The sequence below is a fragment of the Pleuronectes platessa genome, chromosome 22, assembly GCF_947347685.1.
Source record: "Pleuronectes platessa chromosome 22, fPlePla1.1, whole genome shotgun sequence".
Lineage (NCBI taxonomy): Eukaryota > Metazoa > Chordata > Actinopteri > Pleuronectiformes > Pleuronectidae > Pleuronectes > Pleuronectes platessa.
Window position 1 is genome coordinate 4,940,462 of NC_070647.1, and position 19,119 is coordinate 4,959,580.

The 19,119-nt window shown below is 43.3% G+C and overlaps 1 protein-coding gene across 6 annotated transcripts in view; it reads left to right on the forward strand.

Annotated features, from left to right (window-relative positions):
- Positions 1-8,571: 8,571 nt before the first annotated feature.
- sbf1 (SET binding factor 1) overlaps positions 8,572-19,119 on the forward strand; it is a 56,207-nt gene continuing 45,659 nt past the window's right edge. For all 6 annotated transcript variants that reach the window (XM_053414655.1, XM_053414657.1, XM_053414658.1 and 3 more), the window contains exon 1: positions 8,572-8,770. In XM_053414655.1, the coding sequence (XP_053270630.1) occupies positions 8,716-8,770 (55 nt within the window). In that variant the 5' untranslated portion in view covers positions 8,572-8,715. The remainder of the gene's footprint in view (positions 8,771-19,119) is intronic.

Below are 19,119 nucleotides of genomic sequence, written 5' to 3' on the forward strand. Positions count from 1 at the left end.
CTTGGAGAAAAACACCAATGAAGGTCTCGATGCGATAGAAAGATCCTCTAGTCTTTGGCTTAATAGAGAGAGTTTAACCAATTCTCAGGCTTTATTTTTGTGTTGTTATAAATTAAACCTTCACAGCAGAATGGGGTTCTGACCTTTGACTTTCTCCATAGGTTCAGCATTGATTCAGTCATATTGTATATTTTCATGTTTATTCCTGACCCTAACCCACAATCTGCGGTTGGACCTATTGATTTGGCAGCGATGGCACAACGCAAACAGCTGATCAGAACTCATTTATCACTGGGCCTTGGAAACAGGTCACCTTCTCACCGATTCTGACCCGTTTATGTAAGAGATCTCTTTGGCCTCTGACAGCAGCCGGTGAATCTGGCTCCGAAACACAGGCTTCCCGACTGGTTTTGATCTCTCAGTCATGTACTGGCTTTACTTTTGTTGCAGCCGGCAATTAGCGAACACAAGTCCGTCCTCTGTGGTGCCGCGCAGGACGTCCTTCAAAAGAGCCACCGTCTGTCAGGCTTTGAAAGTCGTCCGCAAGGGAAAAGTTGGGACGTAGGCAACAGATCAAAGAGCAGAGGGAACTTCGCTGGATTGTGTGGTGTTCTCTGTCATGTTTTGAGTGGGTGAGACTGGGCCACTGCCTTCTTTAAAGGTTGTGTAAATACAAATAACCAGTGTTTTCTTGGTGGGTGGGACAGAGGCAAGACACTGACCTTAAGTGAACTGTCTCATTCATTTAAACTCACTTTAATCAAACATTCTGTCGTATTTTGGTGTGGAGGTAGATCGTCAAGTTCCTTCTCCTGAGTGATGATCTGTCGGACTGGTGTGTACTTGTGATCAGCCTTAGAAAGCCAGTTGCAAGAAGAAGGCATTGTTCTTAATTTTTCTTATTGACAACACATCCCTGCTCGAGTAGTAGGTGGTTAGCAGAATTCAGAAAGAAGGGAAAGTAATAGAAATGAAACATGAGTGAAAGTTGGTTTTACTTTCACATTCCCCCACTGGAGGCAGCTCTTGAGAAAAGGAAAGAAGATTGAAGCAGAACCTGTAACGTCTTTCTGAGGAAACAGGTGTTAGTAGCAAAAAACCCTTCAACCAGAAACAACTTAACCTCATGTCTACCTAACCGCCACTTAATAAATCCACAGTTGGCCTTTTTTTCAATTTTACAATTTTAGGTGAACTGACTCTTTAACTTTGTAGTAAACACATCCTTAAGTGATCACATCTGTGTTTTGGGATCATTGCTGTGAAAAGGCCCATAAACAGCAGGTGATGCTGGTGGCTCTGACCCGAGGTGTCCTGGCATACAAAACAAATGAATCATATGATCTGAAGTGGCTGAGTTAGGGGATTTCCTATACAAACACTTTACACGTGCAGGGTCGAAGCAGAACTTCTGTCTCCTCCGGGAGACGGTGTGGTTCCTCCTGTTTGTGAGAAAATAGCCGCTCATACCCTGAAATATCCAAACAACAGCTTGTGAGCATGTTTTGAACTTTCTGGCAGAACCTGATCTGGCTGACATATTTATATTTTCTCAGCTCTCCAACTAAGCAGAACACAGTGTTTCATCCACCGTCTTTCTTAGTTTTCAACCAATATCCTTCACTGTTTGTGTCATTGTTATTCCAAAACAGCCCATACCTTAGGAAACACCCATCTGCTTGCTCCTCACTCCTTTTGCAAATAACAGCCGGAGATAACTGACACACAAACGTGACTGTGATGTTTCTGTTAAAATAGGTGTTGTGTTTTGCTTTATGGGTATTTTTGAAGAGACCTAAAACCAACTTTTTTCTCACTTTGTCAGGTTTAGTCCATCACGAGCTACAGTACGGTAGTCTAATGATTGCTGCCCCCTAGTGAACCTCACGACACATCAGCAGAATACACTGCACACCGGCCGCTGCTTCGAGTGAATCTATCTTGATGCATCCCGTCAGTTTCAGTTAATCTCCCACATGAAAATATATTTCACCAGTGTGTGTACAACAAAAAAAAGTTCTTGGCCACTCTCTCCAATTTTAGAATAATTGTGAATCCCTGTCAATTTGGAGACATTTTCTCACTGCAGTTTGTTGTTGTCTCGGTCAAGTTTGTTTAGAATGGTTGCTTACCAGTGCTGCACTGTGTGGGAGGAGGATGCTAACAGGACAGTGTCCTGCCAGTTCTGCGGAGAAGAGAGGGATTGGATTTCACTGTGGGAAAGATGATGGGGAAGGACCGAGGTTGCTGATAACAGCAGGGCTCCAAGAAATCAAATCACGTAATGAGGAAAAAAGGTCAACAGGAATGAAAATACACACAGGTAAACAAGTCGGGTCTTTGAAGAAATGGTTTTCCCAGTTTGATAAGGAGGAACTTGCCTGGCCTGCACACGGCTGTGACCTCAGCCCCACCCAACACCCTTTGGATGAACTGGAACATGCTAGTCAGGATCTATTGTGACTAAATGTTGCCAACTGTGTATCGGCAGCCAGGTTCCAGTATCTGGAGATAAGTCAACACTTTAATTCCTGTATAGGTAGGGAAGTTATTTGACAACCACCCGGTGTCATTGCAGGTCTCCAAACACTTTTGGCTATCTATTGGGATTCAGTGCTTTGCTTAAGGACACTTCAGCAGAGTGGACGCATGTCAACACAGGGTTAATACAAATAACACCAGCTCAAGAATACAGATACCAGTGATTCACATATCTTGTGTTCATCAGAGTGTGTTCGTTAACATGGTTCATACCCTTCGTTGCACCCAAGCATTATATCAGAAAAGGTGTCAGTTTGCACACCACCTCTACTTCCCTCCTGTCTGTGTGCTCTGTATCATAGTGGTCCCCAGATAGGACACATAGGTAATGGTGAATGGTTTTGTATTTATATAGCGCTTTTCTAGTCTTGGTGACCACTCAAAGCCCTTTACAGTACAGTTTTACATTCACCCATTCACACACACATTCATACAGTGCATCTCTTCACAGTACTTTGTTATGCTATGGGAGCCATTCAGGGTTCAGCATCTTGCCCAAGGACACTTCGGCATGCAGATGGGTCAGACTGGGGATCGAACCGCCGACCCTTCAGCCACAGCCGCTGAATCGTTACTTTTTTATTATGGGAGATGTTTATAGATGGAAGCTTCTCATAAACTTGTTCTGTTTGCATAATTATATGTATATAACATGTTCATGCAGTTTGATGGATGTTGATTCATACGTTACCATGTTGATTTGTCTGGAAATCCCTTTCCCTTTATTTATTAACTTTTTACTTCAGTGGAGTTTGCATTTTCTCCCTGTTTGTGTTTTCCTCCAGGTTTCCTCCCACAGTCCAAAGATATGCAGATTGGGGTTCAGCCTAATTGAAGATTCTAAATTGACCATAGGTAGGTGAATGGTTGAATGTCCCTGTATCTTGGTCCTGCAATATGCTGGCTACCTGTCCAGGGTGTGCCCCGCCTCTCGCCCAAAATCAACCGGGATTAGCACCAGCCCTCTGCAACCCCTGAGAGGATAGATGGTACAGATAATGGATGGATGGGCTTCCATCTTACTGTAAAATAAATCTTTTCTCAGTTGACATTTCAAGGTTTTGATGCTAAAGCCTGCAATTGTCGGTAGGTGGCATGCTGTCCTGTTTGATGCCCACTTCTTGTGGTTGTCTCTACTATGTGATCCTTCTCTACATGTGCAGATGCTCTTCATGTTAATTGTTTAGGTCCCACAAGTCAACCAATGTTGGCACCAGTAAAGCAAATTAAATAAATTTTAATGAGCCATATTAATTACCACTTGGGGCCACTATTCAGCAAATATTGCATACCCTCGCTTTACTGTAAATGCTTGTTGTGGTGTATGTGCTGGGGATGACTATGCAGGGAGGTTGCAAAGATACTTCATGAATGAGCTACACTATGGGGCGTGTCGTTTTTGGAGTTTCACCAACACAACAGCCTCAACTGCTTCAGTTTTAATCACCTCTCTTTAATCTGTCTGTCCTGAAAGTGAATCACTTCAGAGCTGGAGTACCATGAACAACTTCTTTTTTTTTTTCAGCTTAAACTTGCATTGCAATAGACATGTTATGATTTCACGCCACAGGACACATAACAAATGCTTTTCTATCTGCGATCATCTTCCCTGATTGTTACCGGTAAAAACACAAGAGCTACAAGTCCAGATTTACAACTGTTTACTGTACACACAGTCTTTAGCTACACTGTGTTTACTCGTGTGAAAACAGATGGGTTCCGATTACAGCAGAGGAGAGACGGTTTATTTGTCTATGATTTAATGGTCAGCACAAAAACCAGTTCAGCTACCTGCACGAGAGAAACTCAGTTTAGTGAGTGTGTAAAGTGACAACATCTCTGAACACATCTGCTTGTCTCAACTCAGGGGAATTTAAACTTATGGCTCCAATGAATGTTTAATGAAGCGTTTTCATGTGCCATGCTTCACCTGAGCTGAGGGGAAATTATCTGCTGCAATGGCCCAATGAAGAGCAATGATGTGCATGAGGCCTTCAAACCACTTCCTGTCTTTTGGTTAGTGTACAGGAAGTCACATGGTTGTTGCATCCTGCATTGACTGGCTTTGAGCTCCGATTAGACTAAACAAGTGAATTACAGAGAATCAGAGACAGGTGCATATCCTGCTCGCTTCTGCTTCTTTGTTCATATCAAATGTGACAAAAAAGAAAAATACATATTATGATGACATAACATTAAAATAGCTAAACCGCAACATATTCCTAATATATAACCTATAAAAGTGAGTGTGGCTCTAAGGTCAACTGAAACACTTACCTCAAATCAAGTCAAGACAAGTAAAGTTTTTGTAAGTACAATTAAAACAACAAGTTAAGGACACTCAAAAAGAGAAAAAAAGTTTAACTTAAAATATGTCTTGGCTGGTGAATACCTGGTGGACTGTTCCAAAGCTTGGAACATCTTCAGTGAATGCTTGAAGAATCATTACACTATTATATGAATAATCCAGCAAAATCATTCCTCTGGACTCAAGTGAGGTCAGAAATTTTTAAATATGCTTCTTATTATCATTATCATTATTATTAGCCTGCATTGGTTTTCACTTTGACCATCATCTGTGTATTGGAAAAATATAATTTATACAGTTATTTATATCTTTATATTTTAATTTTGTATCATGCAGAGAGCCTTATATTCATATGTTTAAGAAATTCAAATTGTAAAAGAAAAATTACAACTCGACCTCAATCGAAATATTTTACCTTTTTACCAAGACCTCAAAAATGTAAGTTACTTACACTCAAAATTAACACACTCATAGATATCATGGGCCTAAATATGTCAATTTATTGGGTTCCTCCTTGGTGAAGCCTTAGTTTTTGCTTAGTCCTGCTTAGAGACAAACAGACACTACAGTGAGAATATTAGCTCCTTGGCAGAGGTAGAATATTCAAAGTGTTTGTCCTGGTCATAGCTCAGCTGTTGCATTGTGGAGCATCTCTCCGGCCAATCTTGGCTGCGTCCGGCATTTGGTTTAAAGTTGAGTGGTGAGTTCATTGAAAGTCAACACTGGAGCTGAGGGTGTCAGATGAGTCAAAAGACACGGGACGTGTGCAACTCTTCCTGAGGCTGCCCTCAGTTTCCACCACCAGCTTCTGCTTGCATCACAGTTTTATGGTTTGGCCTTATTTAAAACAGGACTTGGTGGTGAGTTGACTTCAGAGGACAGTCCTAACATTCATGCCTTATGAGAACTATTGTTATCTTATTTTTTATAGAGATAGGCTACCTGAAACCCTAGTTTCAGAAGTTGTGCCTGAGCTGTATTGCTTCTGCTTTATATTAGCTGCTTTGCAGATATGAGAGTGATGTTAATCTTTGTAACCCATTCTGAGAAAGAGAGTAAGCGTACTTCTCTTTCCCATGATACTGGCTTCACTTTAAGCTAGCTGCACAAGATATGCTCTCTAAATGGTGTTGCAAATACTTCAGCATTTTAAAAGAAATATGATATGTCGAAAAAATGCTAAATATATCTTTTGCATTGTCTCATTTCTAAATGAGGAACAGAAAAACCACACTAGACACAAAGAATTGCACATTTTCACTTCATTTTTTTGGTCAAAGGGAAAGTCTTTGATATCCCAGCACATGGACAGTTGCAGCACGTCTAGGAGAGACGGTTTTCTTACGGTGAGTATTCTTGTCCTGTGTGGAGCGTCTGCAAGAGACTGAGCTCCTTTTGTCTTTGTCTCACCTTCTTTCCAATCTGCTGCGTATCTCTGGCAAGTGTAGCTCAAGGTTAGGATGCAGTTAACATCAGCTGTGAGAACCAAAACCACCGCTGACCTCAGGACGACTTCCCCTGGAACAAGCGCTCAGGAACCGGCTTGAGAGCCGCGTTATCTCCTGTTAACAAAGCTGCGGTTGTCAGAACAGCCGCTGTTTACCAGAGAGCGGCCAGCGCTGTCCTGTAGCCACCCACCCTGGGTCTCAGATAACTGTGGGAGAAAAGTGGGAGACAAGTTGTTTCTGAGTGTTGGCAAAACAAAGCCCTTGAAGAAAAATGTGACATCTCATGCTCGGGATTGTTTTCAACGGGGGAACGATAAGCACTTTGGGTCAAAGGTCACAGCACAGGAAGTGTCGGACTTCTCTCAAGGCTGTTACAGTGCTGACAGCCAAGGACAGGCCGCATTGGCTGTTGGCCCTCTGGCCTCTCTCACCTCCCTCTGACACGTTATCTGCACATTGAAATTGACACCGCAACAGCACGACAACGTTTCTGCAGCTGAAGCCTAATCAAAGTAGTCCCACAGACAAAAGTTCAACATTCTCCATATTTATGTTTATATTTTCCTCCCTGATACCATTTGCTTTCAAGTTAAGGCTGCAGAAAAATATGCGAGATAAAAGAAATGAATGTTTTGGGAAATAGCTCAGTTGCACATATGAGGATTTAAGCAATTTATAAAAAAGGGTTTGGTGAAATTGATGTTGTTGAGATTTTGTTCTTCTCGGTCTGGCAAGTAGACGGAACTTTAACGGTACTATAAAACCCAAGACTGACTCTCCTGACTTGTGCATGTCCATGTGCAGGGTTGTTTCAACACTGACTTGAAAAAAAGCGACATGTCCTTTAACATCAACCAGTACACTTCATTCTTTTGTAAGCACAAACATCAGATTGAGACAATACAGCTTGTTCTTCATAGAAGAGGGTGGTCAGACTTATAAAAGCCCCTCTGATGGTTTGGCCCTTTGATGTGGCAAATAACGCATGAGGTTTAAACTGCACCTCAGCAAACTGCCAACTTCGGTAGTACCTGTGGGTGAGAGAGCTTTATTCATTTAACACTGTTTTGTTAACAGGCCACGATCATAGGGGGTGGCAAGGGTAACAAGATTTTACTACAATATGTCAATAGGACTTTTGTGTTATCTTGGCTTATTCAGTTTGATATATGTTGTAGTTTTACCTCTTTAAGCATGTAAAACTATATTAAAACAAAGTAATTTGATCGATCAATCTTTGTTTGAACGCTGTGTATGCAACTTTTTACATGGGAAGGTAACTCTACATTTCATCTCTTTAAAGGGCCATACAGTAGTTAAGTAATATTCATTAACCTGTCCATAATCTTCTCAATTTCCTAAAGCCAAGGAGGACACTGTTTCAAATTTCCTTAAATTTTCCTATAATCAACATCACACATCCTTGGTTGACTAGGACGTCATACTAGGAAATGTGTACATCACACACCTCTCTCTCTGAATTTCCCACGGGATTAATAAAGTATCCATCTATCCATATATCTATCTATCTATCTCTCTTTTTGACTGTGTTTCTGGACTGTACCCCTACAGCCACTGTCAAGCAAATATATAAATAAATAATTTCATATCAGCCAATCACTATAATTAGTGCTATAAGGGTCAAATCATTAGTTCTTTCATATTTAAAGACCCTTGCATTGTCAATTATATTCAGTACAGATAATGGATGAATGAATGGAACAATGGATATTTTAATTGAACGATTTTTGCTCCTGATTCAACAATGAAGAAGCCTGACAATAAACTGTGGTTATATAACATTTCATAAATCTGTTATATGTCCTCACCAGTATGTCCAATGTCTATTAAACTTTTGTAATATCGCTTATGAAGAATAATTATATCGCAACAAGGATTGTGATCTTTTTATTGCCTAAACCCAGGTGAGATTTTGGAATTGTGCAGAAACAGTTTACTCTGTGCATTCATATTAAATATGGTTTGATAATCTGCAGCAGGCCCGTGTTCTCTGGTGATAATCAGGGGCAGAACAAATCATTCTGGGGCCCGTGAACGAAAATCCCCATTTTAAAAAGAAGCATTTCCACTGGATGTTTGTGGACTCCCTTCAGTTGAGGCCTCCTAATCACTGTTTTTTTATCCGGTTTCTGGTCAGACTTCTGGTCCCCGGGGCTGGTTGGGCTCCTCGCATGGGACATTCCTGCCGAGCGGCCCCTCCCTAAAGTCCCTCAGTGCGCAGACTCCGGCTCTGCGCTGTCAGGGCAAGGCAGTCTGACAGTATGGCGGCGGGGTGCAGCTGGAAGGATGCTACTGTCGCCCGTGATGCGTCTGTCGCCGGCAGGACGTGAATGGACCTTTGACGGCAGAGAGAGCAGAGGACCCAGCGCGAAAGGCCTGTCGCCGTGAGCTCCGAAGATGGCCAGGCTCGCCGACTACTTCTTAGTGGTCGGCTACGACCTCGACAAGCGAGGTGGGTGCTCTTGAGTTAGCCTGCCCTGCTAGCTCGTTAGCCTTAGCCGTGTGGAGCGGTGGAGGCGGGGACGGGGCCGGTCGCCGCTCAACGCCCGCAGCTGACCCGCCGCCGGGATTCACTGTAGGCCGGGGACGCGCAGGCCTCGCAGGATTAGTGCACTTTAATGCTCGCCTGTCAGCTGGTGTCCCGCATTTTCCGACGGGGGTGGGGGGGCGTGCTGAATGCTAAGGCTAACCGCAGCCCTCAATGAGCAGACTTGTTTTAGCTTTAGCAAAACAAACAGTTTTGTGTTGACAGCAAAGTGGCTACGAGCTAACGGGAGCCGGGCTCAGGAGGAGGCGGGGAGAGGAGGAGGTGGGGGGGCTCCTGCTCGCTCCACTGTGACCTTAGCACGGATTTATTCACCCGGTGTCTCATTCACGAGTGTTACCGGTGTCGGCATTTGAACCCACTGCTAGTTAGCGAGCTGTCAGCGTTGTGGCTGCAGGCTCCGGAGCTCTTGCTGGGGGACAAGTCAGCACGATGCAAAACCTGCTTGGTTTCCTGCTCGGACGCGAATTAAAGCCTTTCAGAAACAGTAAATCTTTGCTTCTCGGCGCAGTCGCGGATTGTTTTCTTTGTACGTGTTCTGTGTGGATTAACCCAGATGGCTTTGCCCCTCCCTGAACCCCCTTGGACCGGGGCTGCGTTCCCTTGTGCAGTTGGGACGGGGTTGGGACCGTTATCTGAGCCCCCTCCTCCTCCTCCTCCCTTCAGCCTGAGCCTTGGCCTAGATCTTTGCAGTATAATGGCCCATTTAATCATGAAATATTCACCCTGCCTATCCGAGGGGCGCATACTGCTTGTAACGTGCTGCAGCCTTTTATCTAGAGTGGGTTTTTACATATGACTTATTCAGAAGTGGCAAATTGTAACATGACAAGCTCTCTGTGCAGCAGAGTGGCCGGAGACCTGGCTTTTACCTCGATGATGCTGGTGCAGCCTATATCACTTTTCTGATTGCATGGAAGCACTTATTGCCTCTTGTATTTTTCTTCAGAAGGGGCTGCATACAGGATGTTATAACGTGGACACTGCATACGCTGCAGAAACACTCCTTCCTGTTCTACCGTGCCTGAATGCAACGCAGAGAATCACAGGCCTGTAAAAAGCATCTGGGAACCAGACATTAAAAGCCACAATGGCTTTAATGGATCAAGGCTTCCATGCCTTGTAAAGCTAAACATTTAAGGGCGATGATGATTGCTAGCGTCGCCCCACTACTGCTGCCACACTGTTTGCAGCCACTTTATTCTGCACTTCTAGGTGGAGGCGTTTTCTTCACCAGTCACTTCAATGAGACAGCTCCCATCATTTTTGTCATTACCGTCATCATTTGATGCACTGACAATATTAACTTCATTACCAACACAAGCTCCTCCTCATAGGTCAGATCAACATGCTTCTGCTCAGTCTTTGCATTAGATGCTGTCTTTTGCTCCTGTAGTTTTGTGTGGTTCCTCACACATCATCGCAAAGCTCCAAAATGAAATAGAAAGCGATTGTGATATTGCTTATGCAGACATGTTTCACCAATTATTAACCACTGTCTGCTACAGTATCAGTAGTGGATGTGAGGGGGGTGGGGCTGAATTTACAGTCTGACCCTGGTGATTTCCAAACTTTAGTTTCACACTTTCTTGGTCGCATTTTCACTTTTCCAGCTGCGGTTCTGCTGGCAACGGGAAATGAGAAAACACTCTGCCACAATACTTGGCAGCAAATCAAGATCCTCAATCACAAGAATACCAGGAATTCTGCAGTACAGTGGAGTTTCCTCTTGTGTCTAAATATCCCAAGCATCCTGTCTACGTGTGTGTGTGTTTGTGTGCATTTGTGTGACTGTTGTTGCTACTCAGTCAGTGGAATGCTTTGCCAGCATGGGCACTGACAGGTTTTCGGTGCTAATGGCATCCCTGCACATCTGCCTCTCAGAGTGGCGTCACCGAGAGACACCTCGTGGGTGTTGACACCACCTGCTTTTTTATGATTGTTAGATGGAGTTTTGTCTCAGTTTTGTTTTTAAACAGCCACTGATGGAATCTAAAAGACACGTACCCGAGGGCAGAGCCTTGAATCTTCCATTCACCCTCTCCCATTGTCTGCTAAGGTTTCAGGTTGCTCACATTGTGCTTAACCTAGATGCTAAGTTGTACTATTAGTGGATCTCACTTGGAGCCAAAATGGCTGCTGGTGGGATGCAAAGAGTCCATAGTTGCTGGGGTGTGGTCCTCCTAGCCAGGGTCTCTTGAGAAACACAGCATGACCCCATGTTTTGACAGGGGTGCCTTCACTGCACCGCGGGTCAGGCAGCCAATTAGATACACAGTGTAAGGCCCACACAGGAAATAGAGGAGGGGTCCTTAAAGAGACTTTTTGGACTGTTTAGTGCAAGAATCCAGTTTGCTCCCATGTGCGTGTGTGAAAACCCGGAAAGGGACTTGTTTGGCTTGTGTGTGTCTGTGCTAGGCGGCCTCATTCAGGACAGTGAAGAGACACACACACAGACGCTTGCATACAGGCCCCATTGTAGCTCCATCTGTGAGCCTTTGGCGCGGCAGTTTGAGGGTGTTGGTCATCGCTGTGGCTGACTCTAAACAGAATGCAGGGCGGTTGTTTTCAGGCTGGAGTGACAGTTCTGGCATACGCAGCCTCCAGCGAAGCCCGGCCTCCCCTACACACACAAAACACATGCATAAACCCCGACAGCTTGCAGTCAAGCTGGGACCATTCACAACATTAGAAGCCGGTGAGGAGACAAAGAGGTGCTCACAGGGCAGACGGAGCACGCCTGGAGGCTTTTGTGTTTACAAAACTCAGGTTGTTACGTGCTGTTATAAAGTGTTGTCATGGTCGGGAAGTTGTGACATTGCGATTTGCTTATAATGTGTAAGCCTTAAGGGAGATAATGTAGTAAATACAAAGTCTGAAAGCAGTGGGACAGTGTAGTGATTGTGTTCTCAGTCGGGTTGTCAATTCAAAATTTCCCTTCTGGCACCGGTTTTATTGCCTGCGTCAGTTCGTGTGACAATATTCGACTGCATTTATCATTGGAAAGCTCTGACACCTCCAAAAATTACTTTACTGTGAAGTACTCTATGTTTTGTCTAGGCTGGTCGGGGTTTTGCTGCTCAAATATCTGTTAAAGTTCACGCTTTCCATGTGTGTTTGTTTGATTGTGTTGCCTTTTGCAAATTTCCTGCTCGAGTGTGTGCTGTGTTCAGTAACAAAGCTTTGTCCAGGTGATGAGAAATGTTGCTGTAAAGAGTGTTTTGCAGGACAATAAAATAAAGTAGTATAATAGGAAATTTGATGAAGTATATATGTTGTCATTTACACAGCCCTATTCTGTAGTGTTTAAGATGGGGATATTTGTGGCCAAGCCATGAGTAATTCATGTGGTAGTCACAGGTGCATTTCCTGCTGAGAGTGTGAATGCAAGGGAAGATCCAAAGCAAGCTTCTGTACATAGAGCTCAGTGGGTTAATAGAGTCCTCTCGTGCTGAAAGCCAGATGAAGTAAGTGACTGAGCATGAGGAGAGAGGAGTGTGTGTGATCCTGCCAGCGGTGCCTGCCTGTGGGCAGCCACTTCCTCCATCCTTCCAGAGCTGGCCTGCAGTCTTTCAGGCCCTCCAGAAATAGCCCGCACAATCTGCCTTTCATAGAGGCACAGAGTGACGCTCGGTCATGGCAGTGCACTGACGCTTGTGTGTTGGCGTGACCCGCTCTCCGCCTGCCACTCAGATGGCTGCCTGAATGTTTGTGGCTGTCTCTCTCTGTTTGCCGCGTTTCCACGGCAATGCCTAGCCCCCCTTCCCTCATAGACTGTGGGTTGTGATGAGAATACTGACCAGTACGCTCACACTTTTAGTTTTGGGCACAAATGAATATGCAATAGCATTTTATGTCAGCTTTTTAAGCTGGCATTAGCAAGATACCAAAACACTTCACTAATATAAGTTGAGGAAGTTATTTTAGATTTCAGCTTATAATGCTATATGGCAGTAAAATAAAAAATAATTTCATAAATCATAATTCTGAGATCAACAAAAACAGAAAACACTTTTGTAGCTTTTGCTTTTGAGCTGTGGTTGGGGAGAAACCATCGCACATCTCTGTTGTTTTACAACAGTCTGTCTGCTGTGCTGAATGCTTTTTATTCATGAGGAAATTGATGGCCCCAGGGTCACAAACTTGCCCTCATTCCCTCATTCAGACTATGCAGATATAGGGGAGTGTGTGCGTGTGTGTGTCCAGGCTTAGGGTAGGGATGCACGTGCATGCTTCTACACACTTCTTCCACGCTTCTTTTACACAGAGGGGGCATGTAGATCGCTTAGTAGCCACTTCTTCTGTCAGACTGCAAACAAACAACAGCAAATTGTGATCCGAGGCTGTGTAGGTCGACTTTTCATTTGTTTGTGTGTCGGTTGCTCAGTAAATGTGATCCGCACCCCGGGGGGTCGGGTGGTTGGGTTGGGCAGGCAACAAATGGTATGGTATTTTGCCCCAGATTCAATCAGTCTGCACATTTAAAGATTAATTGCATTTAAATATCATAAATGATCAACAAGGGTGTCTATCAATATAAGTAATTTTTGTTGAAGATAAATAATGGAAATAACATAAAAAATATTCATGTAAACATGGTCTGTGAGTGTGTATGTTTGTGTGTGTGAAGGGGGTGTTAGGGATGACCTCCTGCTTAGCGCTTTGATGGCTTCCCTGGAATTCAGAGAATTTCTCTGTCCCCTCTTGTGACAAAGGCTGAGTCAGTGCTGCTCTCAGTCAGCCCGTAGGTGCTCGAGAGAGCAATCATCCAAATCCCCGAGGGGTGATTCCAGCGTGTCCCGAATCGTTTAGATCTGAAGATAAGGGGTTGGCAGGATAGTTGTGAGGCTGGTTGGCTGCTGTGGTTACTAAGATAAGATAAGAAGTTCTTTATTAGTCCCGCATTGGAAAAAATTGCATCGTTGCAGCAGCAAGAGTCCAAAAGACATCAGCAATTATTAAATAACATGCAATACTTAAGCGTATGAATGCAACTATATGCAGTACTACATCACTGGAACAACCTGTGTTTGCCATGTTAACTCTTAGGAAGGGGCTATGGGTGCACAGTTATGTTAATGTTTTTATGCACTTTTCCATTATTAAAAGCTTTTTGCTTCATGTTCATCAAAAAAGCATGGAAACCTTGACTGACAATAGTCTTTCTTGGAGAATTCAAAGTCGTATTACTACCAATTCTCGTTTCCGGTAATTCTCATGTTCGCAAAATATATGCAGCAGAAACCCTGGGGGAGTGACTGGTGGTAGAAGATTAAGTCTCATCATTATTAAAATGGCCTCCAGGTCAAATCTGTCTTGACATTTTTTTTGCCTCCCAGACGCCCACTGTGCCAGCTCTAATCTTATATGTAGCCTGTGATTGGGTTGAATACACAGATTAAAGGACTTTTACTGGTCCAGACCTAGCTTGATGTTTACACTGTATTTATGGTGCACGTTTGCTGCTCTCCCCTCCCCCCAAGAAATAGGTCTGTGTTATTTAATGGTTATTTAGATTATTGTCAAAGCCCAGGGACTTAGATTGGTGGCACACTCATGGTCGTTTGTTGCTAAGACTGGGAGATATAACCAAAATATGATATCATGTTGTTTGGAACATGAAAGGCCCTCTCTAGAGTGTGTTATTCCATTCTGGGCTACTGTAGAAACATGGCCGTCTCTGTGAAAGAGGACCTGCTCCCAATGTATATACTGTATAAAGGGCTCATTCTACTGTAATGAAAGCATCACTCTTAGTTTCTGGTAATAACACAGTAATGTAAAGTAATACTACTTTCAACAGATGCCCCTAAACTCTACACACTAACTATTTTAATTCCATTTTCACAGCATGTTTCACATCTATTGTACTGGTGTACAGAGGCAATAGTACAAAATAATGTTGAGCTGACTGTAAACCGGAGAGGGTGGGGTCAGACCTAGTTTTATTTCCGCTCGATGTGACGTATGCATGTACCCTATGGTGTGTGTATATATGGGCTTTGTGTGTGTGGTTTGGGTTGTGGTAGAATATAGGAGCATTGAGGGTTCATTTGCAACTTAAAATCAATCTGACTCATGAATATAGTCGGAACTGAGGGCAGAGGAAAGACGAGTGTGTGTTTAACATGATTAGAGGGATGTGCAGTGCACTGCTGAGAGAAGACAAAGGTCTGCCTGCCAGAAGATAAATTGTGATTGAGGACGCAGCTATCATGTTTCCTGTTGCAGTCTTCTGGTGTAGCGCACGGAAGTCTATTCTGCACTGTGCACTTGAGAAACTGCTTTCAGTTATACTGTGTTTCCTTCAATTTATTGTGTCGGTGGTAGGGCTGCAACTAACGACTATTCTGATAATTGATTAGTCATCGATTATTGAAATGATTAATCGACTAATCGGATTATGAATGACACAAATTCTCAATTGCTCATATTTAGCCAACAGCTTTTAAATTTAGCTTGAGGTTGTTCGAGTCATGTGATGTTTGAAAATAAAGACATAAAGATCGTATTTTAATACACTTTGCTACATATTAGGGTACTATTGATACAAAAGAAAAGAAATCAAGTTTTTGTCTATTTAAAACCAAGGACAGGCAAAGTGCTAATATTAAAAAAATAATTTAAATTCAAGTTTCCCTTTTTCCTGTTAACAAAAAGGACAGGGAAAGTATCAGCAATAAAAACATCAAAAAACTACAGTCTTCTTCGGACTGCATAATTGTAATTAAAAAAAGACGTTTGTCAGGTAATAGGATAACATTACGCTTTTAAACTCGTTAAAAAAGTTTAAACAATATTTTTGTAATGGATTCTAGAATCCTGCGCACAGGTATATACATTTATATACATTTATATAGCAAGCTGGCTAACAGGCTATCTTACCGAGGCGAGTCTACATCATCTACGTTACGATGTCAAACGTGCCTCCTCCTCAAATGCGCGTGTCCTGCTTCCAAGGAGAGCAGTCCCGCTGCACAGATATTGCCTTTAGTTTTTTTTTCGGGCTATGTTAAGGGTGAAATTCTCCCGAACTTTTGTCTTCCTGGTACACGATGCTGTTGCAACGGTCCCGGCCATTGTTCCATGTTTTGTCGCTTTTGCATATGCGCGACTTTCAGAGATGGGAAGGAAGCGAGATGGCTCACTCCTCAGCTAATTCCATCAGCACCTCCGGTAAATCTACGTTTAGTTCAGCTGCACGGCACGAAAAACTAACGCTATGACGTAACCAACGAATCATTGACGAGTAAAATCGTCGGCGAAATTTTTTTGTCATAAATTTGTCGACGACGTTGACTATTCGTTGCAATCCTAGTCGATGGTGGATTACTTTATTATTCCAGTTGTATCCTTCTGTTGCTGTTAGCGTCCTTCTATTAATCCTCCTCAGTTCTTGATGTTTTGGTAAAAACTGTGTCTGCTTTGCATTACAGTAAGGACAGGAGTAATTAATGATGCTGCTCTGCGACATTCTTATGCTACTGCTCCACAATTTAATATTTAAATATTTAAACCATGTTGCTGACATCCTCCATATCCCTTAAGGCCAATGTATGCTTCTCCGAGTCCGTTACGGACGGACGGACGGATCGGACGGACACTTTTTGATTTATAGTTCTCCGTTACTGAAAACAATTGGGCGCCAGAACAGTAGGTGGCGCAACGGAAGACGAGCTTAGAGAAGCCTACCTCATGAGTTCTCAGAAGAAGTCCACGTTCATTATTTACCTGCTTTCGGCTTTTCACACACACAGTGTACGATGACAACTCAATAAAATAAAGTGACACCCAGCGGGTCATAATGCTTATGTTATCGCTTCTTAGCGCAGCGGTTCCCCGGTCTTGTTTCCGAACTGCGTTGCTAATTCAACAGCTTGAAGCTACACGGAGGCAGCTAGCTTTCCCCCCAGCTTCCACACACAGTCAGCAGGGATTCCCGATACTAACTACTACCAAGTATTTGCTTCTAACCTGTCTGTGTTTGAGAAACAGTCTCATGATAGCTGTGGAATTAAAGTCATGACAGCATGTTTTTTCACAGTTACCACCGCAGTTAGCATGGTGGCCGTTATGAAAGTTCGTTATAACCGTATGTGATCGTACACACATGCCGTCAGGGCTCTAACCAGCCACCGTCAGCCGGACAACTCCGCTGGCCTAACACACTTGTCACATTAATCATAGAATCGTAGTTGTGTTTGGGTTTATTGTGATATAGGAAATGAAACAGGAAGTTTGAGGTCCGGAGATGATGTCGTTCCGAAATACTGTCGTTAGCGGACCAATCACAGCCAATGGCTATCCGTAGGCTCTCCGCCATGCCGACGTGTAGTTAGAAAAATCAGAGCTGCACGAAAAGCTCTCTGTGCAGCCCGGAGAGGGCGTTCCACGGCAAAGAAGGCGGTCCTATCTGTCCGTGTCTGACAAAACGGAGAAGCATAAATTGGCCTTTAGTCCACTTAAAGCTCCTGCAGAGTCAGAAGAATGCATCACATTAGTATGAAGGTTGTATGTTTTCCTCCTCGTGTGATTTCCATCCACAAATGAGTCCTAGAGGCTGTCCTTGATTAATGTCTCTCGTACTGTCACTCTTGGATGTAATGTCAGCCTCAGTGGCAGTTTAACATGCCTTGCACATTGTCAAACATGCATAATCCATGTACGTTATTGCCTTGTGTTAAAATTAATTTGTGCTCATTGGACTATTTTAAAGCCATATTCTGAAAAACATTTTTTACACAGGATTTTGCTGTGGTTTTTAATGAAACACTTCTATGAATAGAAATGAGTGAGGGGTAAGTGGTGTTTGGTCTGTTACAGACTTAAGCAGAGCTTGTGGTGGGTTATGATGGTCAGCTCTGTATAAAGTCACTGTGCTGTTCATTGTGACTCACATTGGGGGATGGGCAGTGACAGTCAACTGGCATCAGGTCATGAGCTTCAAGTCTTGTTTCTGTTGCTAGATTAGCTGCAAAGACATGCCTTTACCTCACTGTTAACATCAGTGTGCTCAGGATGTCATTTTGCAGAAGTATTGAAGAACCTTCCCCCGCTGACACAACTGTGTGAGGTGATAACATTTTAATGTTTGTTCTTGCTACACATGACCGTTTGGTCTCTTGATCACATCAACCTAAAACAGTGATCCTCCGAGTTACATGCAGCCTCTTGACTGGCTGGCTGTGATACTGCATTAAGCCCAATTCATGCTTCTGTTGAAGAGCAATTGTTGCACGTCCGGGTTTGGCTTAAGGTTCTGGGTAGGCTACACGTCTATTCGTAGGCTTAGCCAGAGCTACGGCGTAGATTCGACGCAGAACCCTAAGCCATACCCTGACGTGCAACAATTGCTCTTCAACATATGTCAGCTCCAACTCCAACATTATAACACTCATCATTGTTTTGAAGTAAACAGAGATGCCAGAGAATTTGCAAGTAAGCAGACCGGAGACTGGAAGAAACTCAACACAGTGGCATAGAAACTCTACGGCCACTAGCTTTTAGGCTCCATGCCCACTAGCATTTCAGTGGTGTAGTTGCAGAGCGACGCACACAAACCCCCCCCCCCCCCCCACTCACAACTATGAATGCTCACAACGGCGTAGGCCCTGTGTATCTTGCTAGTCTGTGTGTTTCATCAAGCTAATTTAGATCCTGGAGACACTTACTGTGGTGGGAATTACAACAGAAGCAACATGTTGGTGTTTGTTTTTCAAACTAAACATCCTCCTACTTACATGTAATGGTGTTAAATGTGAGTTTAGATGTTGCTGTTTAGGTGAAGAAGAGGACATTGACTCTTATCAGTGCATCGTTTGGTGATTTTCTTACGTACTCAGCATACAACTTAATATACAAAGTTTATCCTTTTATTTGCATATCAAGCATGTAGATTGCTCGATATGCAAATCAATCTCTCTGTGGCTGAGTTGGGTCGTGAACGTTCTGCCATCATTACCACATGGTTGTTGAACTTGCTAGTTTAAACTTGGCCTACATTTCATTCTCGATCAATGGAAGTGATGTTGTGCGACTCGTGTCCATCATTCAGTGCAGCGTCCCACGCCGAACCTGAGAGGCAGATATTTAATTTCATTCATTTATATAATCAAATTTAGAATATTCAATGACAGCACAATTTGGGATTCCCGGACTAAATGTCAGTACTGTCATAAATCTTTTATTGGTCATTGTTGGGAATTTGTGTGGAAATACTTGGCATAGTTATAAGTTATACAAAATTACTACTGGCA